Source organism: Oryx dammah, unplaced genomic scaffold (assembly GCF_014754425.2).
Source record: "Oryx dammah isolate SB20612 unplaced genomic scaffold, SCBI_Odam_1.1 HiC_scaffold_20, whole genome shotgun sequence".
NCBI lineage: Eukaryota > Metazoa > Chordata > Mammalia > Artiodactyla > Bovidae > Oryx > Oryx dammah.
This window is the reverse complement of record NW_024070204.1, coordinates 65,581,386-65,606,261: the sequence shown is the minus strand read 5'-3', so window position 1 is coordinate 65,606,261 and position 24,876 is coordinate 65,581,386. Positions and strand designations below refer to the sequence as shown.

Here is a 24,876-nt window from a genome sequence, read left to right as displayed (position 1 = left end):
GAGGAGTGGGGGTGGGGGGATGGAAGGTGAAGGGAGAGTCCCGCGTAAGATCCACTTTCAGGACAAGCACATACGCAATTCAAGACACCTTACAGCAGCTGGTAAAACCCGCCTCCTCTTCCAGATCTCTCCGGGGCGGAGCTCGAGCCAAAGCACGAGATGCCTGGGGAACCACGTTTACTCTGGGCAGTCCTCCCGATCATCCGCGGTTTCATAGGTAGCCAATCCAATCTCCTACTCCTGGACTCTTTTTCACAATGGTAGGAAAATCCGTTTTCTTCCGCGCGCCCCTGTACGCTCCTCCTGCAGAGCATGGTTAAGCGAAATAAACAGCGCTGTAGTCCTTTGCCCACACTAAAGATGGCGACTCGCTGGGTTCCCTCTGGGTAGTAGAGCGAGTTCCAGGCTCCAGGCCTCACTGGGCGAGGCGCAGACGGAAGGGGCGTCTCTCGACGTAACTTTTCGACCTTCCTGGGAGGGCACCTGGGTTGTGGGCGTGGCCTTATCTGAATTTTAGCAGCTTATTGGCCTTTAGGCAGGTGGGCGGGGTGTCTGTTCTAACCCACCCCTCCCTTCTCGAACCGGAAGTGTCTCTCGGTCTTTCCAGCTGGTTGTCATTTCACTCGGCTAGGTCCTGAGGAGAAGGACTTAGCCGCGGCTGCTGGACCCGGGCACCGGGAGGCGGCGGCGGCGGCAGCAGCGGCGGCAGCGGCAGCAGCAGCGGCGGCGGCGGCGACAGCAGAAGAGGAAGAGGAGGAAGAAGGAGAGAAGAAGAAGAGCCAGGCGGAGTTCTCAACTACGACGGCGGGGACTGCGGGACCGGGGTAAAGCGGCGGCGACGACGACGGCCCAGCAACCGTGAGGAGAAACAAAAGCCTTCTAAATTATAGTTTAAAAAAAAATCTGGGGGCAAAAAGAGAGAGAGCAAAGGAGGGAGGCCCTTCTTTTTTAGAACAACTAAGCTAGTGGGGTTTTCTTTTTTTCCCTCTCCCTCCCCCCCCCCCCCCCCCCCCCCCCCCACCCCCCCCCGCGGAGAATCGAACTGAGAGAACTGAACAAACCGCCCCTGGGTCCCATGAGGGAAAAAAACCCCGGAGCCGCAGAGAGGGGAAGAGGCCGAAACCGCAGGACCTTCCAGGTCGCCCCCTTGGTCCCCGCACCCCCGGGCCGCCAGCTCGTCCTCGTCGAGTCTCCCTAATCCATCCTGATCGCGACACCCTCACGAGGGAGAAACGGGTGTGTTTCCAAACCATTTCATGGGGGAGAGGAGGCCAGGGGGAGCCCAGGAACAGCGACCGCAGCAAGATCTGCACCCGGAGCTTCAGGAACAGCCCCAGAGGCCAAAACTGCACCCCGTGAAAGAGCAGAAACAGGATCAGGAAGAGCAGAAACCTCCCTGCAATCATCTTTCCATTAGTCAATGCTGATTTCCTCTCCCGCAACCAGGAATTTGCCCCCCACCCCAGATAACCTAATATAATCTATCTATATATAAATATATAATATATAATGTTCTTAAATTATTCCTGATTTTTTTTTTAACCAAGCTGCCAAGAAAAGAACCTATTCTCCTCTTAGCCCTATTCTAATTTTTATGTGAGTGAATCTAAACTGCTGAAGAAGACCATATGTGATTGTTAAATTATATATATATATATTTTTACTCCTCGCAATGCTTATTCTTCTACATCCATAGATGCTTGAGAAGCTGTGTTTTTGTCATTCATGTACGTTTTCCTTTGGAAAAAGAAAGCGCCTATTTTACTAACCAAAGACTTGATTTTTGCCCTCTTCGTTTTTATTCCCTCCTAGAAATAAGCCTAGCTGGATTCATGTCAGTGTTTTAAGATTTTTTTTTTTAGTTTTTTTTTTTTCTTTCAGAGACCAGAATTCCAAATCTGAACTATTTAGGGTGATAAGCTGCATCTTTGAGCTAGCTAAAAATAAGACGTTTCAAACAAGCAACTTACATTTGGAGTAGCGGATACAAAGGCTTGAGATACCAGGTTGTTTTTTATCTTAAGATTCTGAGCCTAAAAATAATAAATGGGGGATTACGGGTTTGGAGTGCTAGTGCAAAGCAATACTGGGAATAAATCTGCTTTTCCAGTCAGATTCCATCCACATCTGCAGCCTCCACACCATCACCAAAATGCCACCCCCAGCCCTGCTGCTTTTATAAATAATAACACAGCTGCCAATGGCAGCAGTGCCGGGTCAGCTTGGCTCTTTCCTGCTCCGGCTACCCATAACATTCAGGATGAGATCTTGGGATCAGAAAAAGCAAAAAGTCAGCAACAGGAACCGCAAGATCCTTTGGAAAAGCAGCAGCTCTCCCCCAGTCCAGGTCAGGAAGCTGGAATATTGCCTGAAACTGAGAAGGCTAAATCTGAAGAAAATCAAGGGGACAATTCTTCAGAAAATGGCAATGGGAAGGAGAAAATAAGAATCGAATCACCAGTGTTGACAGGGTTTGATTATCAAGAAGCCACGGGGCTAGGTACTTCTACCCAACCCTTGACATCAAGCGCGTCGTCTCTCACTGGTTTCAGTAACTGGTCAGCAGCGATAGCGCCTTCCTCCTCTACAATCATCAATGAAGATGCAAGTTTCTTTCACCAGGGAGGGGTCCCGGCTGCTTCGGCTAATAACGGTGCTCTGTTGTTTCAAAATTTCCCCCATCATGTCAGCCCTGGCTTCGGAGGCAGCTTCTCTCCTCAGATTGGGCCTCTCTCACAGCACCACCCTCATCACCCTCATTTCCAGCATCATCACAGCCAGCATCAGCAGCAAAGGAGGTCTCCTGCCAGTCCCCATCCCCCGCCTTTCACACATAGAAGTGCTGCTTTTAACCAGCTGCCTCATCTGGCGAATAATCTTAACAAGCCCCCTTCTCCGTGGAGCAGCTACCAGAGTCCCTCTCCTACACCGTCTTCTTCCTGGAGCCCAGGAGGTGGTGGATATGGTGGCTGGGGAGGTTCCCAAGGCCGAGATCACCGTAGGGGGCTGAATGGAGGAATAACGCCCCTGAACTCCATCTCGCCTTTGAAGAAAAATTTTGCAAGCAATCATATTCAGCTCCAGAAGTACGCTCGCCCTAGCTCTGCCTTTGCTCCTAAATCCTGGATGGAAGATAGCTTGAACAGGGCTGACAACATTTTTCCTTTTCCGGTAAGGTTATGTTCCATTAATAGATTAAGGTGAAATAAGGAAACGGCATGGTGTAATATCTATGTAACTAAGAGAGTTTGAATTGTCTGTATTCATATCAGAGCTCTTGGAAAAAGAGTTCATTGTCAAGACATTATTTTGGCAGCAGAGCAGTGTAATTTGGAATAAAATATTCAGCTGTTCTTTTTTTGTAATTTTCTAATTGTTATCTTTCCATAGATAGCCATATAAATTAGCATAATTGTGAATACCAGGTAGCTAGTGATGTCATGATTATTAACTGCAGTACATTTCTAGCCTGACAAGAAAATCATGGTAGGTTTTTCCCTACTTATTTAAGTGAGAATAAATAATGTAGATATAAATATATTTCATTATGGAAACTGATTAGCATTTTCTGCCCATGCATATAACTATATACCCTCCCAAATTTGTTTTTCACCACTGTAAGGTAGTGATTCTCTGAAAACCAACTACTGAAATATAGTTTTCTCCCTGATCATATTTTAAACCTGAAACCTCTCTGAACCATCCAGTCTGAACAGTTTGCAGTTATCAATTTGGAAATTCCTATAAGATCTTTTTGCAAATTCTGGCTTGCCTTGTGTCAGTAAGGACTGCTAGAGAAATGATGTAGATATTTTCTTGATCCCCAGTTATTTTTGAATACTATGAAACTGTTGGTCTCAGAGTGACTCTTATGATGCCTTTTTACCCATTTGTTTATTTCCCAGTGTTAATACTAGGGGTGTAGATAATTACACCATTCCTAAAAATAGGTCCAGACAAAGATTACTTGTCTTTTTTGCCATATTCTTATTCTCCAACATCACATTGTTTGATGTTTTTGAATTAATGAGCAGCCAGTCTAGTTGATAGATATAAAGGGAATTTCAGAGTTAATTGAGCATCAGATGCCCTACTAAATTTGTTTTCTTTGGGGGTATGATCATTTATAAGTGTTTAGGAAATTTATATGGGTTATAAGCTAACACTGAATCAGTCCTCACAGTGAACCCCACAAGGTAAGTTCTATTATTACCCCCATTTTAGAGATGAGAAAATCATGAGCATCAGCAAGATATAATAACTTGCCCAAGAGCACACAGCTGATGTACAAACTCTAGGCTAAAAAGCAAAGATTAAAACATACTGTGCTATATCTAAAAAGTTATTTTAGAGATCTTAATAAAGGCTAAACAGATTTCAAAATAGTGATACTGTATCCAGACGTGATGTCAGCACAAGTGGAATTATCTGTTTAATTAATAATTTGCTCAGAGGGAGGGAAATTTGCTATGAGAACCCTGTGTCATTCCCAGGAATTAAATATCCATTATCTAAGGATATAATAGGATGTATAAAAATATTTGGTGAAATCTGGTTTTGAATTTTTTTAAATATTTTTTTTGCCCAGGTTGAAAAAAGATGTTGGCTTTTGTTTTTAGAAAGGGTTTTTACTCAAACTGAAGAGAGCAATTTTCAAGCTTTAGTGATCAGGTAAAAGGCTGTTTAATACATTGGCAATTCCATGAAGTCTGTTTTTATTTTATTTAATTTATTTTTTTTTTAAAGATAAAGCTTACAGAGGTTTTGTCTTCCTAAAATCAGGAAACAGGACAACTAGAAAAAATCTGTAACTAGACACACAATAACCTTAAATAGCTTGTTCCTCCAAATTTCTTTTAAAAACACAGTAACATAAAAAACAACAATAAAATTATTCTTAGCATCTATTCAAGTTTTGCTATTCATGAAGTCTGTTTTTAAAAAGTTGGTTTTGATAGTCTTTTGAACATAAATTTAAGGGAAGTTTAATGCAAAGGTAACTTTTGCAGATTATTCATATATTCCAAATTAAAAAAAATCCAAGATGGCATTCTCGACATTTTAACTGGGTTAAGATTAGCTCACAATTGAAAATACTTTTCTTTTTTACTTTGCTACTGATCAAGTGACGGAATGGATTTATGTGACTGCATAGTTTGTTTTCCATTCTCCGTTTACTGACTTTTGATAGATTTGCTTTGAGAAATTAATTTCAAAAAGTGACTAAATTATACGTATATGCACATTATTAATATTTTTATGGGGCTGATGAGATGTGTTTAACATGTGCAATCTTTTCAGTCAGATGATTTCTTAAGAGATTAAGCTGATGTATGAAATAATAATGTAGTAGACTAAGATTGATACTAAAAGATATTGTTAGAAACCAGCTCTTCCCTTAGAATTGTTGTCTGTTATGCTGAGGGTGGAAAAAAGGAAGAGTCAATATACCTGGTTCAAATATGGTAGGATTAGAAACTAAGTTGTAGATTTCTGTTTACCATCCCCACCATTTTTAGGAGAATGTTTGTATTTCTGTGTGTGAGAGAAGAGAAGAGAGAGAGGTTGGGAGGTGGGGAGCTGAGAGAACAGTGATTTGAAAGTCACAATAAATATAAGTGATATGAAAAAATTCCTAATTGAGTTTTGAAAATATAAGAAATTAGTAAACTGAGTACCTCGGTGCTTACTTAAATGAATGCAGAGGTGTGTTTGTGTGTGTATTTAAAGAATTATTCTTTAGAAAAAATTTTTGGCCAAAAAAAATGCCATTTTGAGTTGATACGGATTACTTGGTTAAATTTGATATGAAAACATTTGAAGGAACGTTTATTTGACTGGGAGCTCAGACACCTAGTTTTCGGTCTTTGCCTTATCAAAGTCATAGCATCTGGGGGCCTCAATTTCTTCATAAAATTGGTGTGGGGGGTGACCTAGGTGATTTCTAAGTTCCTTATGATCCTAAAGCAAGCTACTGTGAAATTTAAACTGCTGCAGTCACAGTCCGTCCATACTTTTTTCTAAACACTGCTATCTTATTTAACTTTATTAATTTAAACTATTAATTTTAGGAAAGATGTTTTAGACATTAGTAATTCAATTTCAGTCACTATTAAAAAGAATTCCTTAGTTGTTATAGAGAGATCTTAAAATTTACTGCAGAAATTACAGGATAGAATTTACATGGTTATATTATAATATTGGTATTCAAAGTCTAGCATGTTTTAATTATTATATTAATTAAATTATTATATTAATTATTATATTAAAAGGAAATAATTTACCTGAAATGTAACTAATACTGGGCAATGTTTATTTTAGTTTGAAGTGAATCAGAATGGTTTTTACGTTTGTTTAATACAGGTTTGGGCGCATACAGTGAATTAAAATTCACTATGACATTTTAAATTAATTTTTTGGGCCAATCTTAATCTTCTCTTTTATCCATGTTTATGAAACCAGGAGCAAAGATTGAAAATATTGAATTATCTTCTAAATAAGTGATATGACAGGCATTATATCTTAGCATTTTCTTTGTATACGTGCCGCCAAATTCTCATTACGTGAATTCAGATAACATGCCTCAAATCCAGTTTTCAGATAACTAATGTATATTTAATAATTGCATGCTTATGATAATGTTTTTACATGTTTTAATTCATTTCACTCAATGATCCTATGAAGTAAATATTATTGTTATTATTACTATTCACACATGAGATTAGGCTTTTAACCATTATACTACAGTATCTTTTCACATAGACATGATGCAGATGAGGAGTTGGGGGGTGGGGGTAAGAAATGCCTGCCAGAAGCATGTAGGTAAGAAGAAACTTTTTACAGTGAATAATTGATATCTGATGATCAAAAGCTAATTATAAAGTTTTGAAAGTGGAAAGTAGTAGAATATATTTGTCAACTTCAAGATATTAAACTTAGGTAATAGCCCTCAAATCAATATTTTTTTTTTTGTTTTTAGTACATGCTAGATATCAGACACTGAGCTAGGTGCTTTCACATTTGTTATCTCACTTCCTATATAGGATTTTTCAACCCTATGAGGTTTAGTTTTATTGTCTTAATTTCAAAATGAAGAAACAAGGTCCATATCTTGTGAGTAAAGGCATGATTTGACCCTTACTTCAGGAGGAAAAGAATCCTACCTGTCCTGCTGAACACATCGTGTAATCCTGATGTCCAAACCAAATAATGTATTGGGGCATCTGCCAATAATTATATTTGAATATAGCACGTTTTTGGAGGGGTGCCTAGATTTTCTGTCCTTACAGGAAGTAAATGAGAATTGTGTGCTATAGATTCTAGTATTCTGTTATATTCAGCTCAGTTACGCCCCCATCTCTGTTAGCTAAGAACCAAGAAGTAGGCCAAAAAAGAAAAAGAAAACAAAACGGAAGAGGGGAGACAAAATCTGTCGCCAAGATGATCTTAAAACTGGATAGTTAGGGAAACATTTTAGGATTTAGAGTCCATTTGCTTTGGTCACCGTGGATTTGTTAAGTTGTCTTAACCAGGCAAAATAATTCATGTCACTTCAATAACTCTCCTTGTGTTGTCAGTTTATTGATCTACAAAATTCTACATGGCATCTTATATTTAAAAACAGAAAGTTACTGCATTGCTTTGTCCAAAAGTCATGATGAATTATTAAAATTATCTAAAGTGCAACTTTATTACATTACTTTTTTTTTTAATGTGGTCCCAAGAGAGATCTTTGCATAGGAAACATTTTCTTTGACTTATTATATTTATTTATATTAGAAGAGGGGAAACTCATTATTTTTAACTGTAAAGCATCGGTTGGATGGTTCTGGCTCCAGCAGAATTGATATATTGGGGAAACTTTGGGAAAAATCTATCAGATGCAATTTTACTCCTTTTTGTAGAAAGCCTTTTAACTAGGTTTAATTGCTTTTATGATGAAATCAAAACTTGGGCAGGGTAGTTTTGAAAATTTTTATTTTCTGTTGTGTCTTCAGAAAAACCATGGAATATGATCAACATACTGTTCAACATCTTTCAGGAAATGCCTGTTTATTTCAAGCCTAGTGAATGTGGTTGTGTTGCTAGTTGCAATTGGAAAGATGCTGTTAGTTTATGAGTTTATGCTTTTGAGAATAGTTTTTGTTGGTATTCATAAGAAAGAAATGGAAAAGTAGGCTTAAAGTTAACATATGCCTGTTTTGAATTTTGCAGTCTAAATTTATTTTCCGTATGACTTTTCTCTCTTGCTATAAGGAAAATAAGCTTGAAGTACCATTATCACATTTTTTTCAGCACTACATTGTACTTTAGTTTTTGGTCCCAATATAGATAATATATATAATGCATTTCTCAGGGAGCTTGTAACATGAGCATTCATTTTCATTTTTCTTGACAGAAGTCATTTTATATTGTTCAAAGAAAATCGTTCTTGCAGAAATTAAAGTGTATTTTTGCCATGATAAATTTATAGTAATATATAATTTTTTAGAAGGAGTTTATAATATTATACTTTATAATATTAGAAGGAGTTCCACTTTCAAGTTTTTAGAAAATTCTTAGTATATGAAATATATAGGTATAGATCCTATTTTTAATCAGTTTTTGAAAATGACACTTGGATAATTACTGAGAAAGGCCATTGTGTGAGGCCAAAAATACAGTATACTGAAGCACAGGTCCTGGATCCAAACAGACTTAAATTTGATTCTGATCTCTATTTAGCTTGACCTTGAACAAGTCACTTAAATTTGGGAAGACAGTACCTCATCAAGATATTAGTACCTATAAGTGAAAGGTTATTGTGAGGTACTTTATGTGGCCATATTAAGTAGCTTAGATTTTTTTGTTTAATTTAAAATAAAATTAAAATCTCTAATATTGAGTACAATCTTGAAATTAAAGTAATTACAAAAAGCTTTGGTATCTGTGATAGATTTTTGAGCAGTTCTTAATGTTGTATCTTATCATATATTCTACACTTCTCAGAATATGTCTTTTTTTTTTTTTCTTTTTGGCCATGCCACCTGGCATGCAAGAGCTTCATTCCCTGACCCGTGCCTTCATTCCCAAACCATGCCTCCTACAGTGGAAGGGAAGAGTCCTAACTACTGAAATGTCAGGAAATTTCATCAGAATACTCATTTTAAATAAGCTAGGTGCAACCCAGGACAGATAAAACATTTAGCAGAATTATCAGTTTCCTTGAAGAATTTAAATTGTTTATATACCTAAACTTTTATTAGCAATAGCAGTCTGCATTTTTCAGTAGTCTAAAAGATTTTGCCTATTTTTAAGAAATTTACAACATTTGATTGTTTTTGTATACATTAAAGGAGACTACTTTTATGGGGTTGGTTAAGAGACAGAAAAGGTATCATAGATTTAATTGGATATGTTTTAACTTTTATCCTGAAATTAAGTTTTTTTATATATATATATTTTAATTAATCTGTATAATGGGCTTCCCTGGTGGCTCAGCTGGTGAAGAATCCGCCTGCGATGTAGGAGACGTGGGTTTAATCCTTGGTTTGGGAAAATATCCTAGAGGAGGGAAAGGCTATCCACTCCAGTATTCCGGCCTGGAAAATTCCATGGAGTGTATAGCCCATGGGGTCACAAAGTGTTGGATGCAACTGAGCGAATATAACACATTTATTGAGAACTTTCTGTGTTATGAGCTAGGCACAGGTCTGGATATCTCATAAAAATGGTTTTGATTTGATTTGTAATTATTTCTGATCTGTTCTAATCTTTTAGTTCAGTTCAGTTCAGTCGCTCAGTCGTCTCTGACTCTTTGAGACCTCGTGAACCGCAGCACGCCAGGCCTCCCTGTCCGTCACCAACTCCCAGAGTTTACCCAAACCCATGTCCATCGAGTCGGTGATGCCATCCAACCATCTCATCCTCTGTCGTCCCCTTCTCCTCCTGCCTTCAATCTCATTATAAAAATATTAACAACTAGCCCAATAGTTATATTTCATCTTAATCCATGAGTTGTTTAAACTTTAAGGAAAACTAACAGGTTAAGCTTTCGGTATAACAGAAACAATGTATAAATGACATTTTAAAATATTTTATTAATGGTTACATTTATAAATATACACATACATGTGCTTTTTTAAAATTCTGTGACAAAATGGTACCACAAAAGGCAAACTTTAACCTGTGAGTCACAGAATTCAGGTCTCATTATATGTCAAGGACCACTTACAGGTCCTCTCTCATGTTTGTAAACTGAATTTTTAAAGTCTTAAGCTAAACATGTATTTTTCATATTGTAGAATATTTAGATTGGGTAGTTACTGTTTGCTGAATAGTTGCCAGGTATATCCCAATCAGGCTTTCCTGGTGGCTCAGTCAGTAAAGAAACCACCTGCGATGCAGAAGATCTAGGTTTGACCCCTGGGTTGGGAGATCCCTTGGAGGAGGGCATGGCAACCGACTCCAGTATTCTTGCTTGGAGAATCCCAAGGACAGAGAAACCTGGTGGGCTATAGTCCTTGGGGTTGCAAAGAGTCAGACATGACTGAATGACTAACACACACACACACACGTATCCCAATCATTGTTTTCTTGCAGATCTGTAATGAGTTACAGTTAATCCCTCAGTATTATACATTTTAAAGCCATGTTTATATTTAAATATTATGCAGCATGTGCTGTGCTGTGCTTAGTCGCTCTGTTGTGTCCAACTCTTTGTGACCCATGGACTGTAGCCTGCCAGGCTCCTCTGTCCGTGGGAGTTCTCCAGACAACAATACTGGAATGGGTTGCCGTGCCCTCCTCAAGGGGATCTTCGCATCCCAGGGATTGAACCCAGGTCTCCCACGTTGCAGGTGGATTCTTTACTGTCTGAGCCACCAAGGTAGCCCCATTATACAACATACTTTTAATAATAGTTCTTCCAGATGTTTTCGAGGAATGCATCTGCTGCTGGTCAGTAAAATAGTTGCTGTAGCCTTACTGTCTATAAGAACTTTAAAAAGAACCAAACAAAAAAAGTTGATGTAAGAACATTGCTACCCAGAAAAAGCTATTAATTATTGTATGGAAGTCAGACCTGAGTTTCAACTATGGCTGTGCCACTTGCTAGCTCTGTGACCTAAGGTAAGCTACTCAGCTTTCCTGATCCTTCATTTTCTCATTTCTTTGTCTTGTCTTTTTGAAATAAGATGAAGTATTTCTAATATTTGGCGTCCAAAAGATTCTGCTGGTATAAGAGAGAAGGTCATCAACTAGAAATATTAATTCAAAAGTTGGAAATCACACATTCTTAAAATGTGAAAACTGTTATTTAACTGTTATATGGTAATTTGAGCTTAACTTTAAAGAAGAATTTTATAAGCTGAACTATAATTTTGTTTAGTAAACTCAGTGCACTAGGGAATCAGCCCAGATGATGCTCTCATTTTCTTGAACACTGCTGGAAAATTTAGTGACCAACTAGTTTTTTTGTTTGTTTCCTCTTTGGGTAAAGTCTCTCCCCCCACCCCCAAGTCTTTTAAATTTCTTACTATGGAAACATTTAAACATATTCAATAATAGAATATATAGCAAAATCCCATGTACATGTCACCTGGCTTCCAACAATGATCAGCTCCTTGACAGTCCTCTTTGATCTATCTTCCTAACCCTCTCTTCCTGCTTTCATGTTATTTTAAAACATTTCCTAGGTACTGTATCATTTCATCTGTAAATGGTTTAGTATGTGTTTCTGAAAGATAGTCTTTTTTTCCTTCTTAAAAACACACAAAGATATCTTCTAGTTGTTTTTTTTTTAAAAAGACAGTGAGAGACTGAGGCAAGGCACATATTTTTGTTGTACCTGCCCAGCCTGTTTTACTGCCCAACCTGATGCTAATCTCGAGAAAAGCCACTATTGGCTACATCTCCCTTCTCAGACAAGAAGGGTGCTGGTGGTCACATGTCTGTCAAAGAAAAGGGAGAGAGATCCAGCAAAACACTAGAATATCAGCTGATGACCGGATACTCGGGAGGAGATTGTCCAGTTTTCTCTACGCCATTTCAGCTTTCTCCTGGGTTTATATTTTTGTGAATTTGTGAGAAGGCTCTCCAAAAGGAGAGAGAACAGGAAGGACTCAGAGCTTTTGGGCTGTATTTTTGTTTGTTTTTAAGGGGAATTTAAAAGTTTGGGATCTTTTGCAGGCCTTTGGACTGCATCACACTTTTTCATCTCTTGTTTTTCAACCCACAAATGTTTTATGCCTTCTGTGGACTGTAAGGTGGGAGTACATGACCGTGGTAGTAGACACCGTCCTCTTCATGAACTGAGGTGTCGGTGACATCTTGCTTTGTGCCTGAATACTGAGAAGTGCCTTCTTCTCAGGAGACATTGGAGAGCTAAGGATGTGAGGCTGGTAGCTGTGAGAGCCCAGAGGCTCACAGTGGGTGCAGGCTGCCTTTTGCTGTTAGGTCAAGGCTCATGGAAGAGAGAAATGTATGGATTGTATGGGTTACAGGATACAGACCTCAGTTTAGGAATAAAGATTGTGTATTTGGGTGACTATTCTCTCTGATGACTCCAGACCCTGATCACACCCAGCAGATACATAGCAGAGGAATGCTGATTGCCAGTAAGCAGCCAAAGATAGAGGTATGGCCTGAGTTTTAGTAGAACTTACTCACTTTCCTGAATTAATGATCTCTTGCCCCAAATAGTATATTAGGTAGGAAAGATCCCCCCCACACACACACCTTTTTTGTTTCTCTGTGAAAATGAGCTATAAGAAGTAGCACGGAACAGCTGAATTATTCAGATACAAACAATACTTAATTTAATATGTTGGTTTGGGGCTCTTCTGCCATTGCACTGGAGAGAGAAGGAGCAGAGGGAATGTTTATTGAGTGGATCTCCTAACTGGTGGGTATTGTGCATGATCTGTCAGGGACTTTATTTCATTTCTCCTCAACCCAGTTTTATAAGGGAGATGTGTGAAGTAAGGGAGATCCTTATTTCACTGATGAAATCAAGGTTCAGAGATGATATGATATCAAGACCACTTGTCTAGTAGGTGGTGATTTAAACACAAGTCTTAGAATAGATTTTAGTTATTTTCCTCTGCCAGGTAAAGTGGAAATGAACAAATGGTTAACAAGAAGAAGGGGCCTATTGATTTAGGAATTGATTAATCAAGTCTAGAATGCCAGGTTGTTTTTTTAATACAGTCAAGTGGTGACAAGAAATATTTATCACTTTAAGGATTTCTAATACTGAACATGAATGTGGTTTATTTAGTGAAGGTGGAATAAAAGCAAATTTTCTCAAGGGCTTTCCAGAGAGATCTGGTTCATCAGTTCACATGGGAGAAAATGGAGCTATTGATTCAATCAGGGTAATATATTAAAGACATTGATCCGTTTTGTTATAGTTTATTATTCTGTTAGGAAGCACTTGGTAGCCTAAGATCTGTAAGACTGTTTGCCTCATTATAAAGTGTTCATAATGAGAAAAAACTGACCAAAGAGGGACCCTGCTAAGAAATATGAGATGCTAGTAACTGTGGTTTTTTCCTACTTGATATAATTACTTCTTTCACTTTAACCTCTGACACTTGTTCTCTGCATTCAGACCCTGTATACAAATGAAGGATTTCATAGGTTGTGACAAAGTTCATTTAATAGTGGACCACTTTTCTGAGCTTCTGCTATGAAGTAGACTCCACCACTTACTTGGTGACTTTGAGTGCAAGTAGTTAACTTCTCATAGCTTCATGAGAAGCCTAAAATGGGGGCAATAATTGTACCCACTTTACATGATGGCTGTGAGGAACTAATGTACAGAAATCATGCATCTTTTACCTGAGACACAACACAGAGCCAGAAGGGATGATTTAATAATGATGGCGGCAGTGATGAGGGACTTACTATGCACTGCACAGTTGCTGCAGTCTGTGGCTTTGGGGGTGGGTGGAGCTCACAGTCCAGGGAAGGAGGGAGTGGGTACCCATCACAGACTTTGTTCATAAATATGGGCTGTCAGTGTGCTTGGCAGATACGGGAAAAGGGGACTTGTGCTTGCATAGGGATGGAAGGGTCATCTGAAAGTGGAATCTTCAAAGTTGACTATATTGCCAACTTGTGATGTCTGTGGCCTTAAATATTTAATCCAAGAAAATATTTACATTTTGGTGAATTTTGGATTAAAACTGTCATAGTTACCTTTGATTAATTATGGGCTCTGCTGGCATCTCAAATTTCATATTTATTTTGGCAGCTGTTATACTGGCACAGACTTTGCCTTTCAGACCAAAATGTTTTCCTTTCCCTTCTTCACCAGGGAGAAACTTCCAGAGTAAGCCAGAAAGAGAAACTTCCATAAGCTAGTACAGATACATAGCAATTTGAGAATGATGCTCACAGTCATGTATGTCTTTATAGGGAGACAGTGAGTAAAGGATGTAGCTGAATTTTGGCTTTGGTTCTTAAGAATGTCAGTTCAGTTGAGTTTGGTTGCTCTGTCTTGTCCTACTCTTTGGGACCCCATGGACTGCAGCACGCCAGACCTCCCTGTCCATCGCCAACTCCTGGAGTTTATGCAAACTCATGTCCTTTGAGTCAGTGATGCCATCCAACCATCTCATCTTCTGTCGTCCCCTTCTCTTCCTGCCTTCAGTCTTTCTCAGAATCAGGGTCTTTTCCAGTGAGTCAGGTCTTCGAATCAGGTGGCCAAAGTATTGGAGTTTCAGCTTCAGCATCAGTCCTTCCAATGAATGTTGAGGATTTCCTTTAGGATGGACTGGTTGGATCTCCTTGCAGTCCAACGGACTCTTGTGCATTAGTCAGGTCTAGTAATGCTAAAACATACTAACTCAAGTATGACAGGACAAGAACCAGTAATGGAGTGGTTATAGTGGTGGTTCTGTTGAAATTGAACTTAATTGTAATTTTTTGCCAATTTATGCATCTTAGAGCTTGGAAGAGAGGACTTTGTTTTTGATTTTGAGAGTAAAACCTTTCTCTTCATAAGGAAACTAAAACAGTTGATAAAAGCTGGACTGCATCATAATTGTTAAACAGGATGTAAGCTATAAATCACATCCCAAAGTATCTAATGAAATTAACCTGTGGAATGGAATTGCTTAACTCAGTGGTTCTCAAAGTGTGGTCCCCATCTTTACTTGGAAACTTAGTAGAAATGTGAATTCTTGGACCTACCGAGACCTACTGAATGAAAAACTTTGGGTGTTGACTCAGTAGGCTGTGTTTCAATAGGACCTCCAAGTGATTCTGATATACTCTTAAATATGAGAAACACTGGCTTTTATTGTTCATCTGGATATATTTTTTAAAGTCTACAAAATAGTAATTTTGGTTTGTGGCATAATTGCAATCAGATTGTTCATCCTGGTAGTAATAGACCCACAGATTCATGTGCTTCTTGTGGCTACTTCTGGGATGTTACAAAAAGCCATGTCATCAGTTACTTGCTGATGTAAATCTTCCTATTTTGCTGTGGCAGTCAGGATTATTCAGGTGTATATTAAAAGGACAGGTCTCACTCTTTGAAACGCTAATTTGTTTTGTCAGAAGGTTATTTTTATCAACTTTGATTTTCATAGTGGCTTTTGTGGTTTTTCCTTTAGAAATTGCCCTGTGAAGTAGAGATGACATAAACTGAAACCAACCAGTTACTGATGCAACTCAATGTATTAGATACAACAATTCAGGTTACCAAAAAAAAAAAAAATCCCTGCATTGTAATCAAGTTTGCTTTGCTGAGCCTTGAAAATAATTGGTGGTCTTTTATTTTCATTCGTGGTTGTTAAGCTCACATTTCTAAAGTCAGGCTGGTGGTTCAAATTCTACATTCTCTGCTTAACCTGATAAAGTTAGTTAATCATGCTAAGCTACGCCTTCTTCATCTGTGAAGTGGGATAATAACTGAACACTTATTGTATAGAATTTTTGTGAGGACTAAATGAGATTATGCATGTAAAGCGTTCAATTCAGTTCAGTCACTCAGTCGTGTCTGACTCTTTGTGACCCCATGAATCACAGCACGCCAGGCCTCCCTGTCCATCACCAGCTCCCGGAGTTCACTCAAACTGCATTAGATCTTGATAAATGTTACCTGATACTATTACTGTTACTACCATTTCTGCTCCTGTGGTTGGCTGTAGTTAACCTAGAGATGCATGTTAAGTCTCTTAATTTGGACCACATCGATCTGTCATCTCAACAGAAAGAAGGAAGATAAGGCTTCTCTCTCTCTCATGTTTTTAGTATCTCTGATATTATCCTATATTACCTATATACATTTTGTTCTTTTTTTTTCATTTATTGAGTCATACTTGAGTGCCTCCTGTTTGCTAGGTACTAGCCAGCATGTTCCTCACCCCAGGACCCTTAAGACAGGCAGAGTGTCTCATTTATTCTAATATGTATCTTAATTAGTATGGTCTTTTGACTGCCATGACCATTATTTTACCCAAGGTAGTGCCACCTGCTTTGGAGTGAAACTTGGGCTCTTAAATCCAGACTAAGCTGCTGAACTAAGCAGTAATCTATCTGTGCAATAAACTGTGTTTTTCCCTGGTCTTAGTTTTTACCATTAAATTGAGAATTGTTGTTTAATTGCTCATTTGTGTCCGACTCTTTTTTGACCGCATAGATTGTAGCCCCCCCAGACTCCTGTCCATGGGATTCTCCAGGCAAGAATACTGAAGTGGGTTACCATTTCCTTCACCAAAATTGAGAATAATACAATCTAAATTATAAGGAGGTTTGAAGATTACTAATGACAGTATTTAAAAGCTACCTAGAATGTTGTCAGATACTTAGTAGATTCTTAATAAAGAATAGATCTGCTTTTCTCTGTGGGCTGCCAAGATAAACTGGCAGTGGCAGGTTGAAGCAAATAGAGTTGTCAGTGTTTTCGTTTTGTTTTCAGCTTCTATTGGAAATCAGGACATTCCCCCTTCAACAAATTTTTTTTTCTTTTTTAATAAAGCTTGTTATTTTGCATTATGTATAGCATAATGAAAACATAGTGACTGTCCTTTTAAGACTTACAAGAGTTCCTTTTCTTATTAATAAGATTAATTTACTCCCACCTTTTTGTGGGCAAGAAGTTATCAACTTTCATCAGTCATCCTCGTTCACATCTTCGATTCCTGCCAAACTCACTATAATTTAAACTACAAATCTTGAAAAAGCACAGACTGTTTTAGGATATGGGAAAGCTAAAATACAGATGTATTTTGTTGCTTAGAGGTTTAATTAGACTCTTTCCTATTTCAGATCAGGAATGAGGTCTAGAGGATGAAAGTGCACAAGCTCAGATACATGTCACACTTCCTAGTGTCTAATGCTCCGCAGATTTAGGCTGATGTTCATATTTTGGTCACCATCTCAAGTTAAATTAAGAAGAGTTATTACTTAACAGAATTTCTATTTTATAGTTAGCTTACTTTCTGGGAAATGAATTCTAGAAAATAAATAAATGGTTATGATGTTTGGGTTAATTAGTAAACCAAAAAGGCAAAATCGAAGGATGAAATGTAGAAATCAGAACACTCTTGACACCCTGGTTTTTGGGCAGAAAACCCAGCATTGTCTGTCTGCTCTTATTTCTTGGATTTATTTGTGTCTGTCCCCCTCCATCTACTTCTTAATGGCACAGATGTTTACACTTTAGTCCTTTTGGTAAAATTGGGTATTTAAAATAGAAAAAAATCAGTGAGAGAGTAATCAAAAATGATAAACTTTGGACCCTGCCTGAGAACAGAACATTTGCTTGGCAAAATACGTGGCTTGAATTACTGTAGCATCATAAGAAACAAAGTGTTGCACAAATGTAAAGTAGTTGTAATAATTATAATTTCAAATAAGATTGAATTGTGGGGAGAAGTACATGTTAGACATATTAGGCAAGAATACTGGAATAGGTTGCCATTTTCTTCTCCAGGGGATATTCTCCACCCAGGGAATCGAACCCAGGCCTCCTGCATTGCAGGCAGATTGTTTACCCACTGAGCTATGGAGAGAGCGAACATATTAGATTCAGGATTGGCAAAAATGTGGTACTTGTGCCAGTAGGACTTGTATCTTGCATTTACACATGTCTTTTGAGGCACTGTTTTCTAAATCCATTCAGAGCCTGAAAATTCTTAACACATTGCATCTGAGAGTCAGAGTTTGTATATTGTTGTTTATTTATCAGATTGTGACAAAAGCTAGTAAAAGTATAACAAGGATAGAGGGTTTTTTGTTTTTTAATTCCACCAAGCACTACTGAAAATTTAGATATTCATTTAGGATTTTAGTTTTAATGTACTCTACCAATCATAAGTCAGTGGTTATTTTAGCAAAAACCTTTATGTTTTAGACAATAGTCTGGAGAGTCCTGGGGCAGGACAGTATGAAGTGGCTTTGCTGAATTCCACTACATTTGGAAACCTCTAGGTGAAAAGGTGCTTCTTTACTTACCAGAAGCAGCTGTCATAAAAAAAAAAAACAAACAAAAACACTGATTTTTTTTAACCAACTGATTCTCTTGGGTGCTCTTGCCATTCAGTGATTGGCAAAATGCAAGTCCTAAAAATTCACAGGTTGCTCACTACTCTAGTTGCATTAAAGAAAAATAGGCTCAGGTGTCCTCTCACATCTCCCCCACAGCCATTACAGTTTTATTTTTCTTACCTACCCCCCCACCCCCACCCCGCCCAGCTCTGAAAGGGGATTTAAAAAACAAACTTCAAGGAAATAAGAGAAAAAATGCTTTCAAAATTTAATAAAAATTACTCAAAGAAATGCATTCATTTATCAATTGAGGAAACTTGTGTGCTTTCTAAACTGCCAGACCCTGTGTGAGGCACAGTGATACAGATACGTGGAACAAGGCTTTTCAGCCTGTTTCACATCATGGCATACATAGAATAGGAAAATACAGAAGCAGAAGTCATCTGCCAGGGAGTTCACACTTGGCCCTCTGGGCAGTCCTGTGTGTTGAGGAGATGAACATCTCAACACACCATCACCCTTTGGGAATTGTACACATGGGGAACATTTGATGTAAGACATACTTCCTACCCTTGGGAAACCCACAGTCAGAGGACATAGGCAAGTGAAGACTCTGAGCATTAGTGTCTCCAAGACTGGCTTTGTTGTGGAAATAGAGATAGTGGCTGGCCTGATTTTGAGTGTGGCTTATAGATTGTTGAAGGGAGGAGAGATCCAGTGACTGCAGAATGAGAGAGTGGAATTTGTTCTTAACTTCTTTTTCCAGTTATGCCTCAAGTCCACTTGACTTCCAAAAGAATACGCAATAAAGTTTTGATTTAATTCAGTGCTTGAGATGAGGAAGGGTAAAAACAGAAGAGTTTCTCCTTTTTGTGAACACTTATTCTTAGAAATTCTCATTCTGGCCAACTGTCCTCTTGCCTCTCTCTATTGACCATATTGAGAAGATGAGGACAATGAGGAAAGAATCAGGAGGAAAAGTGGGAAAGATATTCTGGAGGAGCCATACTAGTTTAGAGCAGAAGAGCGTGTTAAGACATCTACTCCCCTTCCCATCTTTATCCCGTGCTGTCCCAGGGGAAAAAACCTGTAACACTCTCTACTTTAATATAGATGATATCCCAGTATAACTACCCTTGGACCCTTCAGGTTGTGGAACTTAAAAAAAGTTTGTGTCCCATAACAGTGAACATTTTTGGATATCTGTTTGGTGGGTGGGGTCAGGAGGAGTGGTCCCTATTTCAGGGAAGAATAATAATAGTGCAGGGTGAGTACTGTTATGGAAGGACAAAGGAGAAATGTCGGAATGATCAAAAGATGGAAAGTGAAAGAAAGTGAAAGTGAAGTCGCTCATTCGTGTCTGACTCTTTGCGACCCCATGGACTGTAGCCTATTAGGCTCCTCCGTCCATGGGATTTTCAAGGCAAGAGTGCTGGAGTGGATTGCCATTTCCTTCTCCAGGGGATCTTCCTGACCCAGGAATCGAACCTGGGTCTCTCACATTGCAGGCAGACGCTTTACTGTCTGAGCCACCAGGGAGGTCTGAAATGTGGAAAATGAGACCCCAGCAATTCTGAAAGAAAAGCGGGGGGGTGGAGGATAAAATTAGGCAAATTCTTTTAAAAAGCCAAAGCTTTGAATTAAAAAGTAATGAGAGAAAAATATCACTGAAGAGAGAGTTCTGAAATTATGCTTCTAAAATTCCTTTGGAAGCCCCCTTTTCTTTAATAACCTTGCTGTGGTCTTTGTAGGTATATATTTATTCTCAAGGTGGGTCAGAAACAGGTATTGTTTTCCCTTTAGTATTTAATTTGAAAATATTTTCATCTCCTTTTCACTGTCTGAGCTAAACTTTGGTTTTAGTGACCTCTAATACCCTGAAGAATGCCGCAACATCAGCATGGTTGTGTATTTTCAGATTCCTCACCCATTCATGAAGTCCATTTTGTTAAGCCAGGGTTGAGACCAGCAGTGTTCTCCGTATCCTGTCTTCCTTTTATTCTAATGGCAGAAAAATCAAGACTGCTTTGCTACTTAGTGGTCTTGTAGACATTTGATGACTATTTTCAGATCTTGGCTTATAAGTAAATATAGCTATTCTGATTAGAACTTGTAGATGTCACCTTAACAGAATATTGCTGGAACAACTTTGGGAAGCTTTGCCACATTACTAAAATCTTAAGTGACAGAGAAAGGTTATGAATTCTATTTATATATATATTTAATATTCTTAACCATATGGAAATTAGTTTTTGCTTTGTTCTTGAAAGTAATGCTTTTATTGAAAATTATTATTGGAAATCAAGTCAGTCTTTGCTGAGCCCTGGGTACTTGTGATTTTGGTATTTTGCAAGTGTTAAAAATAAAATGTAGTAATAATGTGCCTTACATAGAGAGGGAAGAAAATTCCTGCTTTTTGATCTGTGTCCCATCAGATGCAGCTTATTATTTTCTTTTATAATTACATGCTATTTTAAAAGTGGTTTGTGGCTGTTTGTGTTTACAGGATCGCCCCAGGACTTTTGACATGCACTCATTGGAGAGTTCACTCATTGACATAATGAGAGCTGAAAATGATTCGATTAAAGGTAATTTTCCAAATATAACTATTTGATTTTAGTAAGTAGTGTAAAATGTGTATTATTATCTGTGTAACTTGAGCAATATGGCAAATATTATAGGTTCACATTTTGTATCCAGTTCCATCTATTTTATACATGTATCTCATTTTGTTCAAAAATCAAACTTACTTGATAGACATCCACTGTAAGCCCTTTACAATACCAATTAAGGGAACTATAAGAGTAGTGATTGCTAAAGGAGGGCAGTTAACTGGAAAGATGGAAACCATACTTCTCATTTTTTTTAATCTTTCAGGCAAAACCTGCTTAGTGTTGCTCACCTGTATGTCTGTTCACCAATGACAATAACTATTCGCTAGGAAGAGTTCAAATGTTGATAGATCTTTTGGTCTAGTTTCACTTTTTTTTTTTTTTTAATGTCCAACAGTTTCAAAGTTAAAACAAAGCTTTGTAGTTCTTGAAATCCTTTTTATATATTATGTTAAAAAAGTCGTGCTATTCCCACTTGGATTCTGGTCTCAATTCTTATACTGAATAGGATATTGCAGTTTGATTAGGCCTCAATTTCTTCATCTTTAATAAAGTACTTAGAACCACTCTTATCATAAGGGACTTAATAATGGGGAACTTTATTTTTTATTTTATTTTTAAAATTTTTTTTATGATTGGAAGATACATTCCTGATTTATTATCTCCATATTCAAAAGGAATTTCAAAGTAACAAAATAATTCTATCCACCATAGAATCCAGAATAAGGTTGGGCTCTGGGGACCAAATTCATTATTCACAGGGTGGGCAGAACCCTCTGCCTCTAAACAATCTTTTGAGCTAATTCGGAGAAGGCACCGGCACCCCACTCCAGTACTCTTGCCTGGAAAATCCCATGGATGGAGGAGCCTGGTAGGCTGCAGTCCATGGAGTCTCTAATTAAGAGTCGGACATGACTCAGTGACTTCACTTTCACTTTTCACTTTCATGCATTGGAGAAGGAAATGGCAACCCCCTCCAGTGTTCTTGCGTGGAGAATCCCAGGGACGATGGAACCTCAATTTCTTCATCTTTAATAAAGTACTTAGAACCACTCTTATCATAAGGGACTTAATAATGGGGAACTTTAAAAGCACAGATGCCTGGGCCCCATTCCAGGTGTGGGGTGAGGCTTATGATTTCTTTGTATTATCTCAGGTGATGTTCATGTGTAGCCAGAGTTGAGAATGACCAGATTAGGTGTTCTTTAAAGGCCATTCTAGCTCTGATGTTATGAAAGCTACCCCACAAAATAAATATTTTTCTGCAAAAAATATCATTTTACTATACTGCAGAGTTTTCTTGTTTGTTTTTAAAAACATTTGGGTTGTTTGGTATATTTGGTCCTGTCACTTAAGTTGTTCATTCATTCAATGTTTATGAGCCTGCTTTTTGCCAAGACAGCTTTGTACTGGGATCAAAGGTGGCAAGGAGCCTATATGACTTTAAGTGGTAACTATCTTGGCCTAGTTTTCTTTGTGTTTGGTTTACCATATTACTGATGCAGTAAAACTGTTTTTCAGCAGACCTATAACAGTACATTTTTTCATGAGAAATTTTTCTAAGTCTGAAAAGATGAAAACTAATATGTGAAAGAATATGTATCTCTCTGATGAACAAATTTTGAAATAGGATTATTTTGAATGTCTTTCTGATGGCCTCTAATGGGGTTGTATACTTTGTTTCTGAGGAAAGATGGTCTTTCAGAATTGGCTTTTTATTTTGTCACTTCTTAGCACCCTGACTTTGCTTAGTCCTTCAGCCTCTTTGACCCTTTGTTTTCCCAGCAGAAAAATGAGGAGAGTCTAAGGCTCTTTCTAGCACCAGAAAAACTGCACACTTTAAAATAAAGTAGCTAAAGGAGAAATCCGAATATAGTTTGTGGATTGTACAGTCTCACTTTCCTGGTTTTGTAGTATAGTTACATAAGATGTTCCCAGTTGGGGGCACTGAATAAAGGGTACACAGAATCTCTCTGTACTACTTTTGTAACTTGCTGTGAATCTGTGGTTGTTTCCTTAATTGATTTAATCAGCAACTTCTTTTAAGAGCCTCTTCTCTTATGTAGTAGATACTAGGGATAATAATTAGAACTCATTTTCATGATAAGTGCCTGTGTCTTTTATCAGAGAAAACAGTTTACAAACGGCAGCAGTCATAAACCCTTTATTATGTCATGCTTCTAAGAAGTAGGGCTTCCCTTGTGGCTCAACTGGTAAAGAATACACCTGTAATGTGGGAGACCTGAGTTTGATCCCTGGGCTGGGAAGATCCCCTAGAGAAGAGAAGGGCTCCAGTATTCCTTTCAGAATACCCACTCCAGTGTTCTGACCTGGAGAATTCCACGGACTGTATAGTCCATGGGGTTGCAAAGAGTCAGACACGACTGAGTGACCTTCACTTCACTTCTAAGAAGTAAGCCTCTAGTATTTTTATAAGAGTTGGTACACATTTTTCCAGTAGGATTAACAACATTTGCTTGGTTTATCAGATATAGTCAGGACAACTCAGATTTGTTTTTTCTTTTCTAGTTCACTAAGTGGCTTATTGTATAAACTTCTGCCTTTATTCTATGAAAAGAAAGTGTTAGTCGCTCAGTCATGTCTGACTCTTTGTGACCTCATGGACTACAGCCCACCAGGCTTCTCTGTCCATGTGATTCTCTAGGCAAGAACACTGGAGTGGTTAGCCATTCCTTTCTCCAGGAGATTTTCCTGATCCAGGGATTGAACATGGGTCTTCTGCATTGCAGGCAGGTAATCTTTACTCTCTGAGTCACCATTTTCCCTTTTTAATTTCTTCTTACCAATATTTACCTAAATAATTACCTAGACTAATTTTCTAGAGATAATTAAAAGATAAGTCTGGTGACAGAATTAAACCTGATTGTCCTAATATGGGAACACAAAGATTTTATAAAATTGTGATTTATAAGAGGAAATATGCCAGAATGAAAGACCATGGGTTTTCGAGTCAGATAGACAGGGATTTAAATTGCCATTGTGCCACTCATTTGTGGTGGTTTTGACGATTAAATGATATGATGTGTCTGTAAAATCCAGCATACTGCCCAGTTCATTGAGAAAACACTCAATACATGGTATTGATTTTTATTACTAAACATCTATTTGTCTGTTTTCATGCTTATCAAATGAGAAAGCCAGTTTCAATATAAGGTGCCAAGGTGACTTAAGCATATTAAATGAATTTGTGTATTTTTTCCTTTTAAGAGCAGTAAGGACTTCATAGATTAGTTCATGGTCCTAAAATGTCAGACAGTAGTTATGCTTTTTCTTTTTTTTTAAACCAAGATGATGACCTTTGTACCATTGTTGTCCATTGCAATGTAGTTTTGCTCATGGGAATACTTTATTTCTTGTCAGACTCTCCTCTCTCCTTTTAAAGTAATAATGCCTATCCATTTTGAAAGTAAATAAGTGGCCTCTTCATGTGCTCTGCTTCCTTAGAAATAGAATAAACAGAAAATAGGCATTATTTCTGTGAGATTAGTATAGAACAATATGGCTTTCAGAAAAGTGGTGTAAAGATGCAATTAAAAGAATTAATTTGAAAATTATTTAAAAAAAACTATCATGTGGAGGCAGATTTTATATTTGGGTTCATTTTATCTTAAAATGATTTTATAAAATGTATGTTGAATGACTTCATTTATTTTTATTTTCATTTGCAGTCCCACATAGATATGTGGTTTGTGTGTATATGTTTAAATAGTAAAGCCTAAAATTGATACAAGATCTGTCAATTGAATGAATTTGTAAGGCT

General features: G+C 37.9%; 1 protein-coding gene across 3 annotated transcripts in view; it reads left to right on the top strand.

The window, feature by feature from the left end:
* The first annotated feature begins 643 nt into the window (after positions 1-643).
* Positions 644-24,876, top strand: part of CPEB4 (cytoplasmic polyadenylation element binding protein 4) — a 75,396-nt gene continuing 51,163 nt past the window's right edge. For all 3 annotated transcript variants that reach the window (XM_040262730.1, XM_040262728.1, XM_040262729.1), the window contains exons 1-2: positions 644-3,171; positions 20,990-21,071. In XM_040262730.1, the coding sequence (XP_040118664.1) occupies positions 2,047-3,171; positions 20,990-21,071 (1,207 nt within the window). In that variant the 5' untranslated portion in view covers positions 644-2,046. The remainder of the gene's footprint in view (positions 3,172-20,989; positions 21,072-24,876) is intronic.